This window comes from Eublepharis macularius, chromosome 14, assembly GCF_028583425.1.
Source record: "Eublepharis macularius isolate TG4126 chromosome 14, MPM_Emac_v1.0, whole genome shotgun sequence".
NCBI classification, from domain to species: Eukaryota; Metazoa; Chordata; class Lepidosauria; order Squamata; family Eublepharidae; genus Eublepharis; species Eublepharis macularius.
In genome coordinates, this window is record NC_072803.1 from 49,848,373 (window position 1) to 49,874,322 (window position 25,950).

Below are 25,950 nucleotides of genomic sequence, written 5' to 3' on the forward strand. Positions count from 1 at the left end.
GTGATGTTTAAAAAAAAGCAGCTACACCATCAATAATTACTGCAGTGCAGTCTGGAGTTATGATTATTGTGGCACCTGAGAGAGTCTGTGCTGACTATATAACAGAATTCCCCAAATGTCTTAACTTTCTTTTTGACTTAAAATTGAATCCACTCCTATATTGCCAATGTACATTTAATTCTTAATTGTTGTAATAAAGAATTGCCCACCGAAAGACAAACTAGTGTTTCTGTATGAGTCACTGATCTGGGCCTGCATTCTCCTTGGCCCAAGCAATGACTCACTCAGGGCTGCAGTGGCTGCCTCCTTTGAGGATGGATGTTGTACAGACCTGCGTTGGTTGAGTATGATTAAGTAAGTTGATTGCATTTTTAATTTATTTGCTTCTTTTATACCAACTTTCTCCCCAATGGAGACCCAAAACAGCTTACACCATTCTCCTTTCTTCCATTTATCCTCACAACAACACTGCGAGGTAGGTTAATGCTGAAAGTGCCTGGCTGTAGATCACCAGCAAGCTTCCATGGCAGCTGGAGGATTTGAATATGCCCCCCACCCCAAACCCATTTGATACAAAACACATTAGCATATACCGCCCCTACTGGAAGCTGATTCAAATGGAGGCAAGCCTAGATCAGCAAATCATGCAGAGAGACAGCTCCTGTCCTCCATGCGGGGTGACTGCTTTGGGCTCCAGTTCTGTTGAGTCACACCATTTGGGAACTATTGCTGTAGACACTGGTGCTCCCGATAGTCAGGGTGACCCCCTCCCCCGGCCAGGACTATTAACAGCATGGGATGGAGGCATTTCAATGAGCAAAAATGGGAGGGGAGGGAGATGGGTTAAACTGTCCCTTCCCTTGCATCCTGTGTTTGCTTTTTGATCATTAAAGGTAAAGGTGCAAGCACCCTATCCAAGCACCGAGTCATTACTGATCCATGGGGGGGAGGGGGACATCACATCATGACGTTTTCTTGGCAGACTTTTTACGGGGTGGTTTGCCATTGCCTTCCCCAGTCATCTACACTTTACCCCCAGGAAACTGGGTACTCATTTTACCGACCTTGGAAGGATGAAGGCCGAGTCATTCTTGAGCCGGTGATCTGAACCTGGCTTCTGCCGGGATCGAACTCAGGTCGCGAGCAGAGCTTGGGCTGCAGTACTGCCGCTTACCACTCTGCGCCATGGGGCTTTTTGCTTTTTGATCATTAAAGCAGGACAAAAAGGAATACATCCACAGGGTCTCAAAACAGCACTGGGGGAAGCCTTTACTTGATCTCCATCTTGCTTCCTCTTCCCCAGTACAGGCATACAATGCAGTCCTGCCTTACAGGTATGTGGTTGTAATGATTACTAAGACAGCATAAGGGGCTGTCAAGTATCCTGGCAGAATGAATGGGAAGTGCTTTTAGCCTAGTCAAATGCTGCAGATCCCTAATAAATGTTTTTTGATCTGTGCCTGTACAAATTATACTGATTCCTCTCCCCATTTCAGCCATTTCATGTTCCCCCAGAAGCCAGAGCATCAATAGGGGCTGCTCCAAGTACCTTTTCCTTTATTTTTTTTAAAAGGTAAAAGTAGTCCCCTGTGCAAGTACCAAGCCACTACTGACCCATGGGGGGGACGTTGCATTACGACGTTTTCTTGGCAGACTTTCTGTTATGGGGTGGTTTGCCATTGCCTTCTCCGGTTCCTATATTTATTCATCTACATTTCTGTGCATGTCCGTATTTTGTTTGTATGGCTCTCTCACATTCCTTCTGTCCATTCATTCAATATCCTTCCCCCCCACCCCCCATCCCCACTTCCCTCCCTACTTTATGATCCGAGGGGCCTTCAAGCAGCAAGCTCACTAAAGCATCCTGGAGGAAGCAGAGATTCGTGCGTCCCTTAGCTGCAGCTGCATTCGGAGGGGCTGGCAACTCCTCCCAAGTGATTCACAGCATGACTTTTCTTGTAGCATAGATCACTGCCTAAACCTGCTCTTTCTCAGGATTACAGGCAGCTGGAGACAGCTCTCTGGCTGCCCTTGATTTACACTGCAGTTGTGGTCCTGAAGCAAGGATGTATACGATAACTGGCCAGACCAAGAACAGTTGGAATGCATAGACATTTGCAGCCTCCACCATGTCTGTTTATATCTTACCATAGGTATTTATTTGTGTATTTGTTTATTATAGGTTTTCAGGCTGTCACTTGATTAAAGAAATTATAACTGATCAATCCTAGGATTGGTAATTTATGCATAAGATTCAGATGTTAGAAGTCTACTACCTGTTCATATGACCCTAGCCCTTCCTGGGCTTAAATCTGTAGGAGTGGGGTGGGGGCTGGCCAGCCAACTGTGTACGAGAGGTAGTTAATGCCTCCTTGAGAGGAGAGGTGGTTGCCCCAGCCTTGAAATAGGATGTGGTACATCAGCTACTAAAGAAACCTACCCTGGACCCAGGAGACTTGAATAATTATCTACCAGTCTCAAAGATGCCATTCTTGAGCAAGGCAATTGAATTTGTGGTTGACTGGACAGGATTTCCCGGATGAAGTGAACTATTTAGATCCTTTCCAGTATGGCTTCAGGCAAGAACATGGGATTGAAACACTTGGTTGTCCTGGTGGATAATTTGCACAAGATGAAAAGGGGGAGGGCGACCCTACTGATTCCCTTGGACCTCTCGCTAGGGATGCCATACACCCACTGGGAGTGGGAAATCAGTCACCCCCAGCTCCTATTGCCCACCACTGCTTCTGGTAGGGGAAAATTTAAAAAATAGCCAGAGTTTCTGGTGATTCCTAGAGTGGAGTGACATCACTATTTTCCCTAGAAATGACATAATGCCATTAGCTGACAATCCCTCCCCCCCTCCCAAAGCCATGTCCCTGCCTATCTGAGCTCCTGGCCACCTTCAACAGCTCTTGATATTATTTATCATGGTGTCCTTCTGGACTGCCTTTCGGAGGTGAGGCTGGGAGGCATCATTTTGCGGAAGTTTCAGTCCTGCCTGAAAGATAGGATTCGGGGGGTGCTTGGGGGGCGGGGAGTGGAATACTGCTTGGCTTCTTGGCCTTTGGTTTATGAAATGCTGCAGGGTTCTATTTTGTCCCCTATGTTCTTTAACATTTACATGAATCTGCTGGGTAAGGTCATCTGCAGATTTGGGCTGTCACCAAAAGGCAGATGACATTCCCCTCTATCTTGTACTTCCAATGAATCCTAGGGAAGCTATAGAGACTGGACCACTGCCTGGAGGCAGTTTTGGGGTGGATGCGAACTAATAAACTGAAACTTAATGCTGGCAAGATGGAAGTACTACTGGTGAGCAGTAACACTGACCTGGGATTTGTTTCTGGTTCTGGAAGGGGTTGCACTCACCCTGAAGGAGCAGAATTGGAGCTTGGGGGTATTGCAGGACCTGGGCCTATTGCTGGATAAGCAGATGGCACCTGTGGCCAGGAGCGCCTTTTACCAACTTCACCTAGTGAGCCAGTTGCAGCCTTTCCTGGGCAGAAAAGATCTGGCCACTGTGATGCATGCCCTGGTAGCATATAGATTACTGCAATGTGCTCTACATGGGCCTGCCATTTGAAACTTCATTCGGTTCAGGATGCTGCAGCCAGGATGTTGACTGGAGTGGGTTGTTGGGGGCATATCACTCCAGCCTTGGCCTGTCTCCATTGGATCCCAATTTCTTTTCCAGACCCAGTTCAAGAAGCTGGTGCTGACTTTTAAAGTCCTATAAAGTTTGGGACCGTTATACCTTAAGGGACCACATATGCAACAGTATTTTCATTGTCTGATGAAAATACTGCCCTTGCCTGCTGAGGTGAGGTGAGTGAGAACTTGAAGGAGGGTCTTCTCAATCACAGCTCTAAAATTATGGAAGCCCCTCCCCAAGGATATATGTCCCCTTCCATCACTGTCTTTTACCAACAGGTGACTTTTTTGTTTCCCTGGGTGTGCCCTCAGTGACCCCTCTTTCTTGCCCAATGTTTTAAGGCTCTGTGTTTTTAAGTATGCATTTTACTTTTGATTATGATTGGTTTTATTATGTATTTTATAATGTTCTTCTTTTTCATTGTTAGTCATCTTGTTGGCCTCAATTGGGCTGAGTAATGGGATATACACTTTGTAAGTAAACAAGATAATAAATAATAATTAAGTTAATTAAACGGGTGCATGAATAAAACTTACTCTTTTCCCAGAAAAAAAGCCCTGCTGATAATGATTTTTTAGCCTTTGACGGACCTTAGGCCTATTCTGTAGGAATCTGTCTAACCTTTCCTTAAAGCCATCGATTTAAAGTTTCTAAAAAATAATTTAAAGCTGCAGCCCCACACGCTTTCCTTTTATCTCCATTCTTTTTTTTTTAAGTTTATATTTTAAATGTCTAGCGGACGTATGTAAGACAGCTGCGACGAAAAAGAACAGACCGGTGCAAACGGCTGCACGATCACATTAAAGTTGTTTACGCCCGGTTTCTTCTTTTTCCGGCGCGGCGGGGCCGCCGATCTGTCCCGCAGAGGGCTGGCGGCGCTCGCCCTCTTCCCTTCCCTTTTTCCGCGCCGGCAGCTCCTCCCATTAACGGCGCCGGCCGATGGGCAGAGCCAGAGGCCAGGCAGGGATGCTGAGCAGGCGGCTCGCTGATTGGCCCGCCGCGCCGTGACGTCGCCTCGGCACCACCAGCCTCCCGCATCAGCATCAGCATCAGCATCACAATCCGGCCACGCCCTGCCCGGGGCTTCTCCTCCTCTTCCCTCCGCATCCCTTTCTGCTGCCCGCCCTTTGCAGTCAGCTGAGAGCCGAGCCGGAGCGCAGCTGCGGGGATCTGAGCAAGCAGAAGCAGCGGCAGCAGGAAGGGGACTCCCGCCCCGCAGAGGAGCAGCCGGGGCGCCATGGCCCCCGCCGGGCTGAAGGCTGTCGTGGGGGAAAGTAAGACTCGACCCTTTTATTTTCCCCTGATTTAATGGCGGTTTGGCAAAAAAAGATGTGTAGGGTCGCTCCGTTGCGATTGCAGCGATGGGTGCCTGGATCGCGCCGAGGATTGTCTGTCGCTGCTTGTGTGCTCCCCGAGAGCCGCTTCTGCTATGGAAAGCGAACATGAAAACCCCAGAGCTGCGAAGCATTGCATGGCAACGTTGTTAACGATCAGCTCGGTTAATGGGTTGGAAAAGGGGGGTGGGCAGAGCAGAGAGAATGATGGATAAATCTGAATATGGACAGAAATCATCAACGCCTCGTTGGGGGCAGCGGAGAGCCTACCGGAGCTCTAGGATAGCCAAAGAGGAAATCCATGCAACCCCCTGGTGGGTTGGGGGGGGAGGGTAGACGGAGGGTGGCTGCTGTTGGCATTTTTCTGCAGTATGCTGGGTAGAGGAGGAGCTAAGGCGCGAGAGGGGGCAGCCTTGTTTTGTCCTTGTCGTCCCCCAGTTCTGGATCTTTGCCTGATCTTTTAGGGGGAGAGAGGAGAGACACGATTACAGTATATTTTCCTGTTTACATTGGAAGACGTGAAATTGTATACTTGTATGGATGTAAAAGGTGCTGGTGGAAAGAGAATGGCGAGGGTGGGATTTATGAGTTAGTAAACATATTCCAACATGAAGCCTATACCTGGCACCCTGAAATACAGAATGTTTTGCTCTCAGCTCAGGCTGAGAAATCATCACAATCTCATTGTCGGTTCGTTTTGATGCCGCTTGCAGAAATCCACGCTACAATTTCTCCCCCTCCCCAATGCACACGCTCTGGAGAAGATCTATTCCAAATCCTGCAGTGTCAGTGCAAAGGATTCTGGTCGTTATTTTCCTCCCCCTCCCCGCCCGCCTCTTAATAATATCTCCTGTCTTTCCTTTCTTTTATTCCTCCCATAAAGCAAGCAGTGCACAGCCCAAATTGGGGGTGAGGGAAATGCCAATGCGAAGTCGGCAGTGAAATGGACTAGAATTGAAAATAACAGACATTTCAAGAAAGGCTTCTTTCAAGTGGAAGCTCTAGTTTTCTTCATACGATTACTCTGATTGACTGGGAGGTGGGGGGAGGCTTTGCACACGGTTCTGGAGGAAAATATAGCAGTGTTTTGCTTCTTTTGGGGGCGTGTGTGATCACTGTGTGTTAAAAATGTTCAGGGAATAATCTATGGCAGGGAGGGCTTGTTTGCTACTATACGGGATGGTTTTATTGTTTAGGGAATCTTAAAAATAAAAAAATATAGCTAGATTATAAGTTTATACTGGTCAGGTGAGAAAATAAGAGTGCAGAATCCTTTCATTTAGACGATGGAGTTGCATCCTCCCTGTTTATGATGGATCTGCATATAAATAGGGGTGGGGGAAGGAAGGAATACTGGCTAAAGTGGTCATTACTTTTAATGGAGGTTTGCTTACTGTGGTTTTTCTATGCCCCCCCTTAAACCAGTTCTGCTAAATCCTATTTAATAGGTAGATGTAAACAAAATACTCCTGAGGGGTTTTTTCTTTAAACGTCTGGTTAATACTATTTGTTTTGCTTTGCTCTAGAAATAAGAGCAAAATATAGATGGAAACAGATTTAAATGTAACGGTATGGGAGGATTTCAGCAACCAGGAATTAGCATCTCCTGTGTTTTCAGTTCTGGCTCAGCCCTGCAGTTGTGGTTAGAGCTTGGAAGAGTGTCGTGATGTGACTTGTGACAGGGGTGGGTGGGAAGAATGATCCTCTTATATTTATGGCCTCTTTTGTTCCAGGACATCACCTGCCCAGAGAGCTAATCCAGATCGCTACACCATATTCTGTTTGTTCTTTCTTCCAGCTTTGAACAGCGCAGTCCTAAGAAGAGTTACTCCAGTCTAAGCCCATTGATTTCAATGAGCTTAGACTGGAGAAACTCTGTTTAGGATTGCAGATTGCATGGTAGTCAGGTGTTACAAGGAGGACGAGCAAAATAATCCCTCCCCTTCAAGGCAGGACAGAATCTCCCCTGCTTTTATGCTGTAGTATTTATATTTGAGGAATCTGGGATGCGGGGAAGGAACTGGGAAGAGTGTTGCCCTTTCTCTTCTCTCAGAAATGCTCCTCATTAGAGCTTGCAAAAGAGAGATGCCTTGGAAACAAATGGGTGATCGTGACCATGAAGCCAGCAGCACATGGGGTTATATATGGCTGCTGTCTTTGACGCATCAGCATATTGTGTGCATTTGTGCCTGGACATTCTGTACCTTAATGGGGGAAAAGTGGGATTGCTGTAGTAGTTCAGTCTCCATTATAAATCTCTACAATGAAAGGAAAACAGAGATGAGGCTTGGTTGTTTACTCCTAAAAGACTATGTTTCGTTTCGTTTATTCGGTGTTTAACCTGTCCTCCCCACAAGCGGGCTCAGGACAGGGTACAACACTCATTAAATACATTTGCATAGCAAATTTTACAATAAAATCCAGCAATTAAAATACTAAATACCCGAAAACCTCAGATGGTCAGCTACACATTCCTGCCTCCCCCCTACCCCCGCATACAAAGAGGAGAAGGACAGGCAGGCGAGCTGTAGTCGAATACTGGAGACCGGTGGGAGGCTGGATGATGGTCCTGACGCTGGCCTCAACCATATGCCTGGCGGAACATCTCCGTTTTGCAGGCTCGACGTAATGATACAAGATCTTGGCAGACCCAGGTGTCTTCAGACAGAGAGTTCTACCATGTTGGGGCCAGGACCAAAAAGGCCCTGGCCCTGGTCGAGGCCAAACGAGCCTCCCTAGGGCTAGGGATCACTAGTAAGTTCTTTCCCGCTGAACGAAGCGCTCTCCGGGGCACGTACGGGGAGAGACAACCCCTCAGGTATGCCGGCTGGTAGAGGACCAAACATGAAGATCTGTTCTCTGGAGTTTTCTAATCGACTGCATTTTATTTCTCAATAGCATTTTTTTTAAGGTGGGGTGGGATGAGAACAAATGGTAACTGCAGGCCATTTTTCTGATCCCTGGATTAATCTGCCCATTCATTGATATTGTCACCTGAGCCCCTGCTCCTGGCATTGGAGTTTAGGAGATATTAATTGCTGATTGGGTCTTCTTTGTGGTGGGACTTTCATTGTGTGACGGAAATATTGGTCTAGCACCCAGTCTTCTACTATGTGTTCTACTATATTTGGTTAGGAACATGATTTTCTGCTTTTTTTCTTGCTGTGGATGCTACATTAGCTAAGGGTTTTCTGTTTGTGTTTAGACTGATTGTTTTTTAAAAACACACAGAAATATTATATACTGCATTGTAACCCACCTGAGAGTGGAAAGGCGGGTTAAAAATTATGAAATGATGTTACTATTTAGTATGCCAGTAACAATGTTACTGCTTAGTATATAGGGTTGCCAGCTCCAAGTTGGGAAATTCCTGGAGATCTCTGTGTGTGTGTGTGTGTGTGTGTGTGTGTGTGAAACCTGAAGAAACCTGGAGAAAGTGGGGTTTAGGGAGGGAAAGAACCTCGGCATGGCATAATTCCATAGAGTCCACCCCCCAAAATAGCCATTTTCTCCAGGTGAACTGATCTCTGTGGCCTGGAGACCAGTTGTAATTCCGGGAGATCTCCAGCCACTATCTGGGAGCTGGCAACCCTATTAGTATGCCATAGGGCCATCAGATACACACCAGCAACTGGTATTCTGAGGCACGATGTCTCTGCCCAGTTAACTAGGTCAACTTGAGTTGGGGTCTGGCAGATAGAGGTGCCTTGGGCGGGGGAATACGAGTGACATGGCCCTTGGCCCTTTCCAGCTTTCTGGTTTTATTATTACCAGTGTAGCAATGTGTGTGTTTGTGTGTTTTGTTGTATCATTGCAAAGGATGCATTCAAGGTAGTAAAGTTGTAGACTTGTTGTCTTTTTCTCTGTTGATTTGAGTTTGGAGGCTTCTGCCCAGATATATGTTGCTGTGTGTCTATGTACACAATATGTAATTTATACTGCTGTCCTTAGAAACTTTGTATTTAGGAAAAAAACTATTTAATGCTGGGTCTAGCCAGATTTGTAGGCTACTGGATCTTAATTTTTATGCTATTTTGCCTTGAAGTGACAAAATACCCCATAGAGGCAATGAAAGGAAGCAAGAAATGAAAATTTATAGCAGGTGCCAGGAGACAAATTCTTTATTCTAGGGATTCTAGCATATTTTGAATGATTAACTCTTCATCATGGGTACATGAAATAATTTTTAAAAAAACAAGTGTTATGAGTTGAGTCTTGTAATAATTGTTGCACCTGTTTAGATCTTGGAGTCTCTCCCCTTCATTCATTTGCTTTAAATCATCTCGCAATATATTTGATTTTTACCCCACTTGGGTGGTGTATGTGGCCTCCCCACCATTTTATCCTCACAACAACCCTGTTAAAATGGTTAGGCTAGGAGATGGCAGCAGAGTGAAGGGCTGGCTTGAGCTTCATAGCAAAATAGATAGACCTGGGTTCGAATCCCTCGTCATAATTTAGTAAAGAGTCCAGTAGTACCTTTAAGATTAACCAACTTTATTGCATCATAAGCTTTCGAAAACCACAGCTCTCTCCGTCAGAGCTGTGGTTCTCAAAAGCTTATGCTGCGATAAAGTTGGTTAGTCTTAAAGGTGCTACTGGACTCTTTACTATTTTGCAACTACAGACTACCACAGCTAACTCCTCTGGATCTATGACCATCATAATTTGACATCCTGGCTTCACTCAGTACATGAGGGTTGGACAGGAAAGACCTGGATTCAGAATGGAGGCCGAAGACTTTCTGATGGAAAGTTGGATCATTTATTTTTTTAGAAAGATGTATTTCACTTGTTTCAGTTGCCTAAGCCAACAGTTTTCTTCTGTGTATGCTCAGGGGCATTCTATCTTTCATACCGAATTGTGGAAAACCCTGGCTTAGCTGAGCATATTGTTACTAGAACAGGAGCCTTTATCTGAGGATGAGAGCCCTTCCGCTACAACCTCCTTGCCCTTGATTCTCTCCTCTGAGGCTGATGTGTATAGAACATCCTTTTCAAATTTTCATCTGATTGGTCAAAGGAGGGATGCAACTAAGCTACCAGGGCTTTCTCATGCAAAGCCTCGCCCTCGGTACTGATGTATCAGTCCCAGTGTCCCTCTGGTTTGCAAAGATGTCTCTGTTAGAGATCTGAGTTGAGATCCCGTGCCAGCTGGACGCTCTCAAAACAGACCTCAGAGTTCATCATGACCATGGTGGCATTCCAGAGCAGGATGGCACAGCAGTAACGGCCAGGCTAGGCATGCAATACAATCGGGGAAATCTATTGCATAACTGCCTCAGGGCAATTTTTAGGCAAACTTTTGTTGTGTAGGTTCTTGCACTGTGGTTTCTGATTTGGTGTGCCCAGCTGAGAGGGTATATATGTGTGGTGTAATGGCTTGGATTGGTTGGGTTCAATTCCCCATTCATTTGTGAAACTTTGGCCAGTGGCTCTCTTTCTCTCTCTCAACCATGGGGGGATGTCGCATCACGACATTTTCTTGGCAGACTTTTTGTTTCGGGGTGGTTTGCCGTTGCCTTCCCCAGTCATCTACACTTTACCCCCAGGAAACTGGGTACTCATTTTACCGACCTTCGAAGGATGGAAGGCTGAGTCAACCTTGAGCCGGCTACCTGAACCCAGCTTCCACCGGGATCGAACTCAGGTCATGAGCAGAGTTTGGACTGCAGTACTGTAGCTTACCACTCTGCGCCACGGGGCTCTGCACTGTTATTATAAGGACAGAATAAGTTGTCCTGAGTTGATTGAAAGATGCACATGTTGAAAATGTGATCTACCATTTGTTCTGAACTATGAATTTTTCACATTACGAAAAAAAAAATCCTGTTATCAAGGAGAAACACTGCCTTTTTAAAATCACGTTGTGGAGTACACAACCAAATTATCATATGGAACTTACTGCTACAGGAAGTAGCAATGGCCTCTAGTATTTATGGTTTAAAAATGGAGTTAGATTAATTAATGAAGGAAGGAGTCATCAGCTATTACTTGTGATGTCTAAATAGAACCAGGTTCAGAGGCATTGTACTTCTTAATGTCAGCATCTGTAGGGGCAGTGATGGGGGGGAGGGGCAGTGATGGGGGGGGAGGCCTTGGCCTTCATATCTTGGCTTTAGGCCTTCAGCGGGGATTGAGATAACCATTGTGGAACACTGGATGCTGGATTTGATGAACCATTGGTCTCATCCATGGCGCAGAGTGGTACGCTGCAGTACTGTAGCCCAAGCTCTGCCCATGGCCTGAGTTCGATTCTGGCGGAAGCCAGGTTCAGGTAGCAGGCTCAAGGTTGACTCAGCCTTCCATCCTTCCAAGGTTGGTAAAATGAGTACCCAGTTTCCTGGGGGTAAAGTGTAGATGACTGGGGAAGGCAATGGCAAACCACCCTGTAACAAAAGTCTGCCAAGAAAACATCGTGATGCGACGTCGCCCCATGGGTCAGTAATGACTTGGTGCTTGCACCTTTACCTTGATCTGATCCAGCGGTGCCATTAAGTTTAATGCTGATGTTTCCTTCCTCTGTTTTCTCGAAGTCTTTCTCAGTTGGTTTCTGGAGATTCCACTAAGAGCTATTAATGCATTTCAAAGCTTGCTTTCAGTTCCTCAAGAACTAGAAACTTGATTGATTTTAAGCAACAAAGCTAGTAAAATTTCTTGGGCTGCTGTATTCTGCTCCTCAGAAAATGTGGCCATTCTCACCATGAATGAAATGTTCATTTAAAAACTCCCCCAGACACTGATTAAAACAACAAGGTAGTAGAAATGGAGGCAGATACCTTCAAGTTCCAAGTTTCATAGTGAGGGGACCACCTTGGTTAATATCCAGCTACTTTCTACCAGTGTTTAATTTTTGAACATGCTCTGAAGTCAACTTGTTGTAAGCCGCATCTCCCACCTAAAAACTCTGCCCTGTAATTCTTGGTAAATGATGGTTGGAGGTGACTTTGGTAAGGGCTTTGCGTTCTAGCTATGTTCAGAAGTACTCTGAGCATTTATTACTTATTATTTTTTTCAGCGATAACAACAACATTCAATTTATATACCCCCCTTCAGGACAACTTAATGTCCACTCAGAGCAGTTTACAAAGTATGCCATTATTATCCCCACAACAAAACACCCTGTGAGGTGGGTGGGGCTGAGAGAGCTCTGAGAGAGCTGTGACTAGCCCAAGGTCACCCAGCTGGCTTCAAGTGGAGGAGTGGGGAATCAAACTCGGCTCTCCAGATTAGAGTCCCGCGCTCTTAACCACTACACCAAACTGGCAAGGCTCAGCAGCTAAGCCCCAGTTCAAGCCAAGTTCTGTCTGCCTCTTTAAGACACAGCGTTATGCTTCTTAGACCAGTTTCCCAACCTTTTTTCCATAGAAGAACCCCTGAATTAATTTTCAGATCCTTAGGAACCCGTACCTATGAAAACTTTTACAGGCCAGAAAAACTTTTACAGGTGAGAAAAACTTGATGGCGGAGTGCACAATTCAGTACAATTCAGTTACTGCTAAGTTATAAAGGAAATTTATTTGTAAAGAGCTGTTACACACCGGCAAATGTCAGTTTAGATAACTGTGATATTTTGAGAGATATTTGGAATTTTTTATGGTATTAAAAAAATTATTCTGTGAGCTGCTGTAGCACAGTGGTTTGGCTGGGAATCAGCACTTGACTTGTTTGAATCCCACTACTGCCGTGGGCTCAATATGTAACCTTGAGTAAGCCACTCCACTCAGCCCCAGCTCCCCAGCAGTATTGTGGGGATAATAAAAACACTAACTTGTTCACTGCTCTGGGTGAGGCACTAACCTGTCTAGAAGAGTGGTACATAAGTGCATTTATCATCATCATCAACATCTTTATTATTTCTCATGGAACCCCTGATAGATATCCTATTCCCCTGGTGGTAGTGGGGGATCCCCTGCTCCCAGCCTCCACTCCCCCACTGCTTACCTGGCCAGTAGGGGGGGAGGTTACAGGGAACAGGCCCGGAAGCCCTGCAGCATGCTCCTGTGCACTCTGGAGCACTTCCTTGTGCTGGGAATGATGTCATTCCCGGCAAACAAGGAAGTGAAGGCCCTTCCGTGGGGCTGCTGATTTGATAAAAATTGGGCCCAACACTAGTTTGGTAAGCCTGATTTTTATCAAATCTGCCCTGTGTGTGACAAAGAAGTGTTCTGGAGTGCACCTGTGCTCTGCATGTATGAGAAAAGCTCATCATTGCATGTGCCCCCCCCCCACAATACCCTCATCCCCCAGTTTGGGTCCTGCAGGACATGCCAACCCTAAGCCCTGAAGATGTCCTGAAGAACCCCAGGGTTCCATAGAACCCAGGTTGGGAAACACTGCCTTATAAGGGCCAAGCTACAAGTGACACCTGACCCAGGTAGGACACTTGTCAGCTTCCCTCAAGTTTTGATGGGAAATGTAGGCGTCCTGGTCTTGCAGCTTGGCCCTCTGACTGCTGTCCAATAGACTTTCCAACTGTCACTTGTCCAACATTCCGCCAAGTCCAAAACTTGAGGGAAGCTGACAAGTGTCCAACCTGTGTCATTGGTCACTTGTAGTTTGACCCTAGACAGCAGGATTTTAGCCCAGTTGCACTTAGGTAGTATTCTCAGCGAAAGTGGCAAAGCCCTGTCTGCACTATACTGCTTCAGACTGCACATCAGGACACACATCACTTGATGCTGCTCCATCCAAAAATAAATATTTCCTCTATATAGAAAGCTAGCATGTCATAGCTCTAACCTGGCCTTTCCCCCCAGCATGCTAGCTTTCTCCATTCAAGGCCTTTTTTGCATGCATGAACATGCAGTAACATGAGCTCCCACATGAATCTTGTACAAAGTAGTGCAGTTGCCATGCAGATTTACTTCTTGGTTGCATGGCACCTCAAATGCAAAATCAAACTCCAATGGCAGGTCCCTGTATGTTCAGATGATTTGTTTCAAGCATTCTAAATTACCCATTCAAAGCTTCCTCTTTGTGCTCATAGATACACACACCCCTGTGTACATCCTGTTTTGAAATGCAGTTTATGTTGTGGTTTGATGATGGCCTCAGGGAGATGTGTGTAGATTGTAGGGACTTCTCTGAGACATTGGCCTTACCCATGTGATTTGCCATCACTGTCCCTTCAGCTGCGGCTTCCTGATGTTCCGCATCCTCAGAGTGCAGGTTTCCCTTCCCCTCCATGCACTCACCCGCTGTTCTTTCCTCACTTCCGTTTGCGGCTGTGTGGCTTCCTTTTCTAAGAGAGGCTGAAGGCAAAGGTCATTGGAAGGATTCTGCCCCCCCCCCAGAGAAATGATATTCATATTGGTGATGAAGCTGAATTTTGTTCCATTTGAATATTCCCATTTTGACTTTTGATCCCTTGTGAGAATCATCCACGGCTCCTGAAATTTGTCCTCTTTTCTTTTTCTTTGTGCATATTTGTCCTTCTTAAGTTTACAATGATGTTTCAGCTTTATTTTGGCATCAGTGGCATAAAAGAGTAACCACCAAGAATGACAAAAATGCTGTGAACAACAACTGATGATTGGTGACCCTTTGAAAATTTGCTTGTCTCACTTTGAATGGGATAGTTCTGGTTTTTTAGAGGTCTGAGCTGTCTTGATTCCTTTGCAATTCTTTATTGAAATATAATTAGGGTTTTGATCATGGACAAACAGGATCATCGGCCACTCTCAAAGTAATTTGTTCACCTTTCAGAGTGGGGCATGACCTAATTAAGTAACTATTGTGAGCCTAGTTGTAAAAAAGAGAGGAATTATATTAAAAGATGTTAGTGGAGGCTCTCTTTCCAGGAGAGAGAGAGCAAAATTATTAGAGGATTCCCCGTGAAAAGGAAATCGTGAAGACGTCTTCATAATTAGGAACATCTGCAAATGGGATGTTTGTATTTATCTTCTGGAAATAAGGAGCATGGAATGTAGACCCAAATGGCTCAATTACAAAAAGTCCGGCATTAGCAGTTTTTATGAAGAACACACATGAACACGTGAAGCTGCTGAATACGGAACCAGGCCTTTGGACCATCACTGTCAGTATTGTCTACTCAGACTGGCAGCAGCTCTCCAGGGCCTCATGTAGAGGCCTTTTACATCGTCTGATCCTTTTAAACTGGAGATGCCCGGGATTGAACTTGGGACCTTCTGCAGGCTAAGCAGATGCTAAAACACTGAGCCACGGCCCCTCCCCCAAAGGAGTATGCATTTGATATTTTGTTGATTTATCTTGTTGCAAGCTTTCTGAAGAGACATGCTGGCTGCTGGTATGGGGTACACATGCCTAAAATTTAATTTAATTTAATTTATTAGATTTATATTCTGCCCTCCCCACACCAGCAGGCTCAGAGTGGATTACAATTTACATACATTTAAAATATATCTAACAATTACACAGTTTAAAATTATAAATATATAAACATCCCAACATTTAAAATACATATATGTATACATACATGTATACTCAGCGGCATAATAAAATGCACTATATGCATACACAAGGCACCTCCCTTTCAACTTCACCAGAGCATTTACAGTGGAGCTCAACAGATGGAGGATGTCCATCTGTTATAGGTTATATAGGAGTACATATTTAAAGCAACATATAATATGTAAGGCAACATAATGGTGAAATCTATGGTTCCTAACTCATTAGCGAAACATCTGGAACCTCTTTCCTACAATACCACCCTCTTAGCTGAGAAAAAAGGCCTTTTTGAATCATTCAGTTTTGCATTGTTTGAGGAAAGCCAGGAGGGTGGGGGCTCTCCTGACCTCCTCAGGCAGAGGCCGTTCCATAGGGTAGGGGCCACCACAGAGAAAGCCCGTGCACGGGCTGCTGTTAATTTCGCCCATGTGCAGGCCGGCACCTGCAAGAGACCCTGTTCAGATGAGCGAAGCTGCTGTGGAGAGACATAGGGAGAGAGGTGGTCCCGTAGGTATGTTGGACCAAGGCTGCGAAGGGCTTTGTATGTAATAACCATTACCCTGAACTGAGGACGGTAACTGATAGGTATATGAATAAAGCGAGGTCAAAAGCTGTCTATCTTTTGGCAGAGATTGCAGGTTCTTGCACACAAATAGCAACACTGTGTCCAACCTTCCCTTGTGATTTTTCAGTTCCTGAAACGTCCAATCTCATCATACATTTCCTGCCCTTGAGATGCCTTATTGGCAGGAGTTGGCAAGAGAATGCATGACATGATGGTAGGGAGAGGGACTGTTGAATATACTACTGCGTATTGTGTTTTGTTATAATTATGCTTCTAAAGGATAGTTTCTCCATGTCATTTAATAGGTCATGTCAATTTGTTTATGCTTTGTTTCAGCTCTGCGTCAGATTTCTGCTTATTATTATTATTAAATTTATAGCCCGCCCTCCCCGCGGGTGGGGTCAGGGCGGATTACAGCATACAAATAAATACAATAAAACAATAAAATCATAGAATCACAAGATCCAATCCAAGTTCAGCGGCATAAAAAATAGCTCCACAACATAATTCCCCCAGCATTCTGGAACGGAATTACCTACTGTATTGTTTATTGAATCTCCTAGCCATTTATTGTATTTACTTGCACTGTCTAATCTACCTTGAGTCTCAGTGAGAAAGGAGGAGTATAAATAACATAAATAAAAAAATTAAAGAAATTATGGTATATGATACATTTTGGGAATTTGGTCTTATGACAAGAGATCACAACTGCATTGGGAAGGGTGTTCTGGTGGTAATCCCCTGTTTTACAAAAGGCCAGAAACTCACCATTCTTGTGGGTAGTGATGCAGTCCAAAGGTTCTGGAGCCTCTGTCTGTCTTCCTTCCTTCCTTCCTTCCTTCATAGTCTGCCCTTCTCACTGAGCCTCAAGGAGGATTACACAGTCTGAGATTAGTACAGTCAAAATCAAGGACATTTCCATAAACAATGCCATAGGGAAAATAAACACAAGTTTACAAAGACATAGCATTAGCAAGAATCCAATACAGAGTTGAAGAAATGCTGAAACAGAACATAAGCAATTCTAGGGCTGACATTAGACAACGTGAAGCGCAGGTAGAACATCTTGGCCCTTGAAATCATGAGAGCTAGAAACTTGGGCTGTGGTGATGATGATGATGATGATGATGATGATGATGATGATGACATATTCTTAATAAAAACAAAATGCTGCAGTGGGGCGGGGTTGATGAACTGGAAAACAACAGCAAGAACACAAGCCAACAAAGTATCTGAATCTGGAAACAGTATCTGAAAGCTCATACCCTGAAAATCTTGTTGGTCTTTAAGGTGCCACTGGACTTGAATCAAACCAACATAACTGTCTAAGGCAACAGGACAGTGCTGGAAAACATTATCTCAAAGAGAAGTCACCTCCAGTGCTGATCCATTTCACTGCAGCTCCACTCCTTTTACAAGAATACCCTCTTGAACAATGATGGTTTGCCCATTTTCTGAAATGATGCAAGTGTGGGGGCTTTCTCAAGAGTCAGTATGTGGGAGCCATTACAGAAAATGGTGGCACCTTCAGGTGGCTTTGCCCAGATGAGCATAGCAGGAGAGGTACTTCTGCAGGTAGGTGGGTCCAGTTCCTTTAAGGGCTTTGTAGGTGATGGCTAGAATCTTGAATTCTTCCCAGTTACTGATCAGTAAGTAATGCGTTATCTGCAGAACGGGAGTGATGTGCAGATGGCGCCTAGTGCTGCCCTGAGCCCATTCGTGGGGAGGGCAGGATACAAGTCAAATAAAATAAATAAATAAACAGTACCCCAGCAGTTGCATTCTCTACCAGCTGGAGTTTCTGCATTGTCTTTAAGGGCAGACCCATGTACAGTGCATGCAGTAGTCTAGCTCCAAGGTAACCATTGCGTGGATCTATGTGGACCAGATCGGCTGAATGAAAGTAAGGGCCATATTCTGAGCTATGTGGAACTGGTAGAATGGCTTTTTTTGCGGCGGCATCAGCTTGCTTCTCCAGCAGTAAAGCTGGATCCAGTATCACCCCTAATCTCAACTGAGGCCGCTGGACACCATTACATTATAAAGTGGGCAGCACCATGCCCTTCAGGATCTTGGCATTCCCAACCAACACCGTCTCTGTCTTGTCTTGTCAGGATGGCATTGTTGGGCAATTGTCCACCTTATGGCTTTTCCTTTGCTTTCCTGAAATCATTCCTAAACTTGCTCTGTGGTACATGGGGGTAGGATAGTGCAGATTTTTGGAGCTCCCCAACCACATTGGTGCCATTTCACTATTAAATCTCCTAGTTCCATGCCATTCCCCCCACTGTGTCATCTGTGGCCTTTTTTGCTGGCTTAAAAAAAATAGTTCCTATATTGCTGTAGCAATATACTTACAGTTTTTGAGAAGCCCTCTGGCGGTGAGCAGGGGCTGGCCATGGTGGGCACAAGGGGATACCAAGGAAAGCACAGAACCCCCCCCCCCCCCAGTAGATGTTCTGTTGCTGCTGCAAATGGAAAACTGTTGTCATGTAGCTGCAGCCGAGGAGCTTGCAGGCACCTCCTCTGGTTTGGCTCTTAGGTACGAGATACATCCATCCACTCATTTTGAGATTTACATTGTAGAGATGCTGGGGAGGAAGCTGAACTCTGAAGAATGGCAATGCTAGAAAGTAGAAACACATCACCAGCATTTAACAAGGTATCGCCCTCAAAGGAAAGGAAATGGGGGCAGCGATTGTTCAAATGGTTTTCATGCATTCTGCAGTTTGACCAACTTATCACACCGATGGAAAGTTGGTTGTTGAACTCAGCGCCCCCAAAATCTTGCCAGTTTGAAAAAAAATCTCCCTATGACTTAAAGTCTGCATTTTGTATTGTAGGGAGGGGGACTCAGATGCTTCACCACTATGATGCCTTAAGTACTATCTGTTTTAAATATGTGCTCCTATGACCTACCTGTGCTTCATGTTGTCCAATGTCAGTCCTAGTATTGCTTATGATCTGTTTCAGCATTTCTTCAACTCTGTATTGGATTCCTGCTAATGCTATGTCTTTGTAAACGTGTATTTATTTTCCCTATGGCATTGTTTATGGAAACGTCCTTGATATTGACTGTACTAATCTCAGACTGTGTAATCCGCCTTGAGTCTCAGTGAGAAAGGCAAACTATAAACAACATTATTATTATTATTATTATTATTATTATTATTGATGACGATGATGATGATGATGATGATGATGATGATGATGATGAAGAGCCTTGCTGGATCAGACCAGTGGTCCATCTAGTCTGGTGTCCTATTTCATATACTGGCCAAAATAGTTGCCCTGGAGGGCCAACATACAATGCAATCTTAAGCAGAGTTATACCCTTGTAAGCCTGTTGACATCAGTGGATTTAGAAGGGTATAACTCTGTCTAGGATCACACTGTTAGAGGCCATGGCCTTCCCCTGATGTTGCCACTTAGTGCTGGAATTCAGATGAATGGAGCAGTTGTACCATTCTGGATTGACAACCTATTTGTATGGACAGGAGTTCTGCATAGACGTTGGTCACCATCATGAGCTGTGTGTGAACCTAGAACTTAAGTCACACCCTCTCTGGGGCTTAAAGTGTTTTTCCTTCTGAAAACAGAGTCTGTGCCACATTATATTGCCATTAAAGGACAGTAATTTTGAAAACACTCATGTGTGAGGAAAGGCTACATGTGCACAAATCTTAGAAACACCTAGACCCAATCTGGTCCACATGCTCTTGGGGTGCCCCAACAGTGCACACTTCTGGCAAGATGTTACATCTTGGATTAATCGTGCAATATCTACCAAATTGTGCATCACAGTGTAATCCACTTTGAATATCAGTGAGAAAGGCAGACTATACATATAATAAATAAATAATTAAATAAAAATAATTGAATCCTAGGCTATATATCATCTCCATGGGCATTTCCCAAAGATCACACATTATGGATTCAAAGAGCAGCCTGCTTGCCAGCCTAATTATCTTGCAGCACTGGAAATTTCGTATTCCTCTCTCTGTGGATGATTGGGTCAATGATACTCTAGATCTCTACATAGGGGGAAGAATTGCATACAACAAACGTGAAGCTTCTGAGACCTCCACTTCCATCTGGCAAGTTTTCTGGTACTTCTTTGAGCAGAGAACCTTCTCCACTCCTTGCTTAGCTGGACCCACATTACTGTCTCCTCCCCCCTCCATTATCGCTCTACTTGTTTATTTTTATATTTTCATCTCTCCTCTGCCTGTATTTGTGCTGCTCTTACTTTCTTCTCTTGTTGATGGGCTATGTTGTGAGTGGGGAAGGGTGAGTGGTAGAGTTACTTGGAGTTTCTTTCAGGTGGGTGGCTGTGTTTGTCTGCAGGGGAGGAGCAAGATTTTAGTCTGATAGCACCTAAGAGACTGACAAGGTTTCCAGGTTATAAAATTTTGTTGGTCTTTAAGGTGCCACTGGACTCAAATCTTGAAGTTTGTTGTTATATGTACTATCCTATGTGGAAAAACAATATAAACTCAATGGGGAAAACTGTGGGGTGGGAGGCTGCAGTAAGGGGGAATCCACAAAAAACACAGTGTCCCTCTTCCAGTTTGGTGTAGTGGTTAAGAGTGTGGGACTCTAATCTGGAGAGCCGGGTTTGATTCCCCACTCCTCCACTTGAAGCCAGCTGGGTGGCCTTGGGCTAGTCATGGCTTTCTGGAGCTCTCTCAGCCCCACCCACCTCACAGGGTGTTTTGTTGTGGGGATAATAATGACATACTTTGTAAACGGCTCTGAGTGGGCATTAAGTTGTCCTGAAGGGCAGTATATAAATCGAATGTTATTATTGTATTATTATTCCGTGAGCAGAAAAGGCATTTAGGATCCTATACGGCTTTTGGTGCACTGTACAGTAAATGGAAGGTACACTCTCAGGCTGTGTGTGTGTGTGTGTGAAGTGCCCTCAAGTCATAGCAGACTTATGGTGACCCCTGGTGGGGTTTTCATGGCCAGAGACTAAGAGAGGAGGCTTGCCATTGCCTGCTTCTGCAGCCCTAGTCTTTGTTAGAGGTTTCCCATCCAGTTCCTAACCAAGGCCAACCCTGCTTAGCTTCTGAGATCTGACAAGATCAGGCTCACCTGGGCTATCCAGGCCAGAGCCTTAGGATGTGAGAACAATATTTTTTTCTGCATTGCATGTCAGAACCAGTGCTAAGACAAAAAGCCTGACAACACCACACAACAAGTATTGGCACATGACTTGTACGTGATGTTGAAAGCCACTTGTCATCTAAACCATTTGTACCCTATGATGGTGGTGGTTGGGGAGGGGGGGCAAGTACTGTTCCCACATTCCCATGGTCTCAGTGCAGGAAAAGCATCATTCATTAACACCACTAAAATTTACCTGTGTCCCCTTTACCTTTCCTTGCAAGTATCTTCAATCAATCTGGTATCAAGTTGCTCTTGAACGTTCTCCGTATCCCACCAAGGCTGAGCTGGTTTTTATCCTCCACTACTTTAGGAGAAGATAATCCCCCCTTTTAAAAGAGTCCCCCCCCCCACACCTAAAATGAATTTTGGTTGGGAGGAGGGAGAGAAAAGATTTGAAGCCTCTACTTTCATGCCTTCAAACTTATACATAGAACGAGCTGTTCCTTATAATCTCATCCTCCAAATTTCCAACCCAACCCCCCATCCCCCTTTGGTGAATTTTTAACGGGCTTGCTGAGCCGGAAGCTGTGAATGACTCCAGTGGTGCTGCAGTGCAGTTCTGAGGCTCACGAGCGCAGCACAGGAGACGGCTGACTGGGCCAGGTCGGGTTTGCTGCAGAGGAACTGAATCTCTTACTCTCATCTACTTCTGCATTTTATACAGTTGCCTATCATGGGAACCCTCTGGCTGATTTGCTGTGGCTGGGTTATGATGGGGATTAATAGGCTCGTGTAGTCTTTTTAAAAGGAGCGAGAATTGAACCAGTGCTGCAAGGGCCTGGGAGGAGTTGCAGGAATGTGGAATTGGGAGGAAGAACAGGCCCAGCCAGGTTTGTCCCTTGCGGTCGGAGCTGGGTAACAGGCACCTCGCTGCAGGGAGCTCTCCAGGACTGGTAGGAGCCAGTTGGAGAGCTGTTGATTTAGCAAAGTCTAGAACTCAACTGCGCCTTGATAGCCCAGGAGAGCCTGATCTTGTCAAATCTCAGAAGCTAAGCAGGGTCAGCCTTGGTTAGTAATAGGATGAGAGACCTCCAGCAAAGACCAGGGTTGCAGAGGCAGGCAATGGCAAAACACCTCTGTTAGTCTCTTGCCATGAAAACCACACTAGGGGTCACCATAAGCCAACTATGACTTGAGGGCATGATTTCTCTTTTCAGAGCTCAGCTGAAAACCTTTAAAAGGGAGCTGCTTGCCTTGCCTGTTCCTATAATAATATTTGATTTATATACCACCCTTCAGGACAACTTAACACTCACTCAGAGCAGTTTACAAAGTCATTATTATCCTCACAACAATCACCCTGTGAGGTGGATGGGGATGAGAGAGCTCTGAGAATGTTGAGACTGACCCAAGGTCACCCAGCTAGCTTCAAGCAGAGGAGTGGGGAATCTATCCTGATTCTCCAGATTAGAGTCCTGCTGCTCTTAACCACTACACCAAATTGGCTCTTGTAGCTGGGACCACTGCAAAATTCTTCTAATAGCTTCTTGTTTTTATATTGATGTTCTGTTGTTTTAATTGTTAGCTGCCTCAGGCAGGTCTCTGGAGAGGTAGCATAGGAATCTAATAAATCAACAACTCTAAAAAGTGGTGCTGCCCTCCTGCAAGCGACAGAGCGCGTCGGATGCCTGAAGCTGCAAGCATGTACTCCTCTCCCTGATCCAGGTTTTGGCTCGGTTCTCTGCCTTCTTTGTTCATGGGATTCTGGCAGAGACTCTGGGGGGAGCTGGAGGTGGATGGGCCCACTCAAGAGGTCCCTCATCTGCTTGTTCCACAAATTCTTGTCAAAGAGTCCTCTGCGGTCAAGAAAAGTTGTCCTCCAATGGAGGCTCTCGGGGACAGGGAGCTTCTGGAACCATGTAGACTCCTCACCTTTGAGGACTCTTCCTCTTTGGCTGAGGAAACTTCCTCCTAGGTCAAGGCAGGTCCTGACTGGGGGCTAGACAGAAAATGTTCAAATTCCCAGGTTGCTAGGATTAAACATGAAAATAAAATTTTAACCAGTGGGGCTACGTGCTGTACCTAGGGATCCCCTGCCCCTGGTGGGGGCAGGGATTCCCTGCTTTCACCCTCCACCCCTTACCTCCATTTACCTGGCTGGTGGGGGAGGAAGGAATGTGGAATGGGCTCTGTCCAGAGGAATATATGGTTGACCTCTCCTTTCCAGCACTTGTTGTTTCCTGATCTTTTCTTCCCACTCTGCCGATTTCATAGTCTACTATAGATAGTAAAACTTGTGGTCTCTATTACCTCGGATGCTGCTTCAGCCAGAAGTACATTGCTTAGGAGAAGCTTTCTGTGGTAATTGTGAATATTAACACGCTCACAGCCATTGAGTATGGGGGCCTAGTGGCAGTATCTCTACTTTGTAGTTTCCACTGGCTTAGCTGCTCTGAAGAGGGAGGCCTTCTCCTCTTTCATTCAGCTCCTCAACCCATGTGGGAATTAATTTGTGCCGGTCTTGTCTTGTGACTTTGATAACCAACTTTCTCAGGAATGAAAGGTTCTGCTGAGGGGTGGAGAAATTTTGCAAAAACTCACAATCCATCTGCCTTCGCTGATGCATCTCTAGATCCGTTTCATTATCTCTGAAGGAAGAGGCGGAGTTGATCCTTCCACCTGTGGTGGGTGATGTGCATGCTGAAGGTGGGAAGAGAAGAGGGCAGAGCAGAGGATTCCAAGATAGATGTACTGCCACCACCTGGTGGGGAGAGGGGGATGCAATTGCTGGCACCTTCCAATGGCCATAGGGCCTTGAGAGATGCCCAATAAGCCTCCCCTGAGTAGGCAAATAGGAAGTAGCTATAGATGTCTCCTCAGGAATTCTCAAGTTACGTTGTTAATGCAGTGACTAATGAACATACTTCGTTACCCAAATGTGTACTCTAGGTAGCCCTTCTAGTTTTGGCTTGCTAGATGAGGGCAGCAAGGCTCCCCGTCTGCTCCCCTACAAAAACAATAGATCTTCTTTTGCATGGGAGGTGGGACTTCTTGGAGCAATGGAGGTGGTCTTCCCAGCTGTGCAGTTTCTTGATTTCCTCTTTTGAGAGAGTAGCTTATACATACCTACTCCTTTGGTCCTCAGGGGTGAGTTAGGAGTTTCCTCCAGGTGACTAGGGGAAGCAACAATTTTGTTAATTGCGACAGACCGGGTCGCCTTTAAACCGTCTTTTTTACATGTCTGCAAATGAGTAATGTAAGTGTATGAGGATGGACAAGCTACAGAAAGCTTTGATTGTCTAATCACTTTGGGTTTATTTGTAAGCTTGTGAGAGATTCCCAGCAGCCTGAGAATTTGTAGGAATCAACATCAGACGGGGTGAGAAACTTCTCATTTCTGACAGCTGATTTTTTTCCTCCAACCTTGGCTAAGGCCTTTTTGAAACTTACAGGATTGCAAATGTAGTATTTTGCTAGTACTTCTGAACATCTGCCCCTCAGGCTGTTAAAGTGCAAGAATCTGGCCTAGAAAAAGGAGAATGTAATGTATTCACCAGACATAATGAAACTCACTATCTCACTCAGTAGGTTTATGTCCAAGGACTTCGGATGAACACAGTCCTGTATGGCTGTTCAAATGGCATATGATCAACACACACAGGAGGGTAGGATTGCAGAAGCAGATACCTCCCCACCCCCCTTTCTGCCTCCAAGAGTTGATCATATAAAATTTTTAAATACTGGGGAGAGGTAGGGGGAGTCCTGCCCAATCCTACCCCCTGACAGCTTCTGAAAAAGATAGCTAAGGAGACCATCATAAAAAAGACTCACTTGGAACTCCATTTTTTTCAGAACTGGCCTCAGTTTTTAGGTGTCTGGTTGTTGCTGTTGTAGCTTTCTCTGTTATGCAGGGGAGTGGAACTCTTCTTGCTTGACATAGCAGAGGATACAGATCCTCGCACCCTTGCAATACAAAACTGATACTCTGCAGCAGGGTTTTTTTTCTGGGAAAAGAGGTGGCGGAACTCAGTGGGTTGCCCTCGGCGAAAATGATCACATGGCTGGTGGCCCCACCCCCTGATCTCCAGACAGAGGGGAGTTTAGATTGCCCTCCGCACCGCTCAGCGGCGCGGAGGGCAATCTAAACTACCCTCTGCCTGGAGATCAGGGGGTGGGGCCACCAGCCATGTGACCATTTTCAAGAGGTTCCAGAACTCCGTTCCACTGTGTTCCCGCTGAAAAAAAGCCCTGCCCTGCAGTAGTGTTTGAAATGGAAAGGAGCATTGGCAGCATTTGTTGTTCTTTGGAAGCTAGATCTATGCAGAATGAGGTGGTTCTGAGATCACTGACTGGACTGTACCTAGGGTTGCCAGGTCCAGGTTGGGAAATTCCTGGAGATTTTGGGGGTGGAGCCTGGAGAGGGCAGGATTTGGGGAGGGGAGGAGCCTCAGAATGGTATAATGCCATAGAGTTCACCCTCCAAAGCAGCCATTTTCTCCACAGGAACTGATCTCTATCACCTGGAGATCAGTTGTAATTCCAGGAGATCTCCAGTCACCACTTGGAGGCTGGCACCCCTAACTGTACCACTTCCAACTGCAGGTTGGGGCCATGGCTCCACGGTAGAGTGCCTGCTTTCATGCAGTAGGTCCATGGCATCTTTAGTTAAAGGATCTCAGGTGAAAGAGTGTTCCCTGTGTGTGACCCCAAGGGCTGTTGCAGATCAGAATAAATGAGATGAGAATGAGGTAAACTGTTTGGGTCCCCTTTGTGGAGAAGGGTGGGGTATAAATGAAGTCAATAAATAAAGACCTGAGTGGACCAATGGGCTGATTCACTGTACAGTAGCAT

At 45.4% G+C, this 25,950-nt stretch overlaps 1 protein-coding gene across 1 annotated transcript in view; it reads left to right on the forward strand.

The window, feature by feature from the left end:
* The first annotated feature begins 4,805 nt into the window (after positions 1–4,805).
* LOC129342305 (syntaxin-binding protein 1) overlaps positions 4,806–25,950 on the forward strand; it is a 72,034-nt gene continuing 50,889 nt past the window's right edge. Inside the window, exon 1 of the mRNA XM_054998002.1 lies at positions 4,806–4,929. Coding sequence (XP_054853977.1) covers positions 4,893–4,929 — 37 coding nt within the window. The 5' untranslated portion in view covers positions 4,806–4,892. The remainder of the gene's footprint in view (positions 4,930–25,950) is intronic.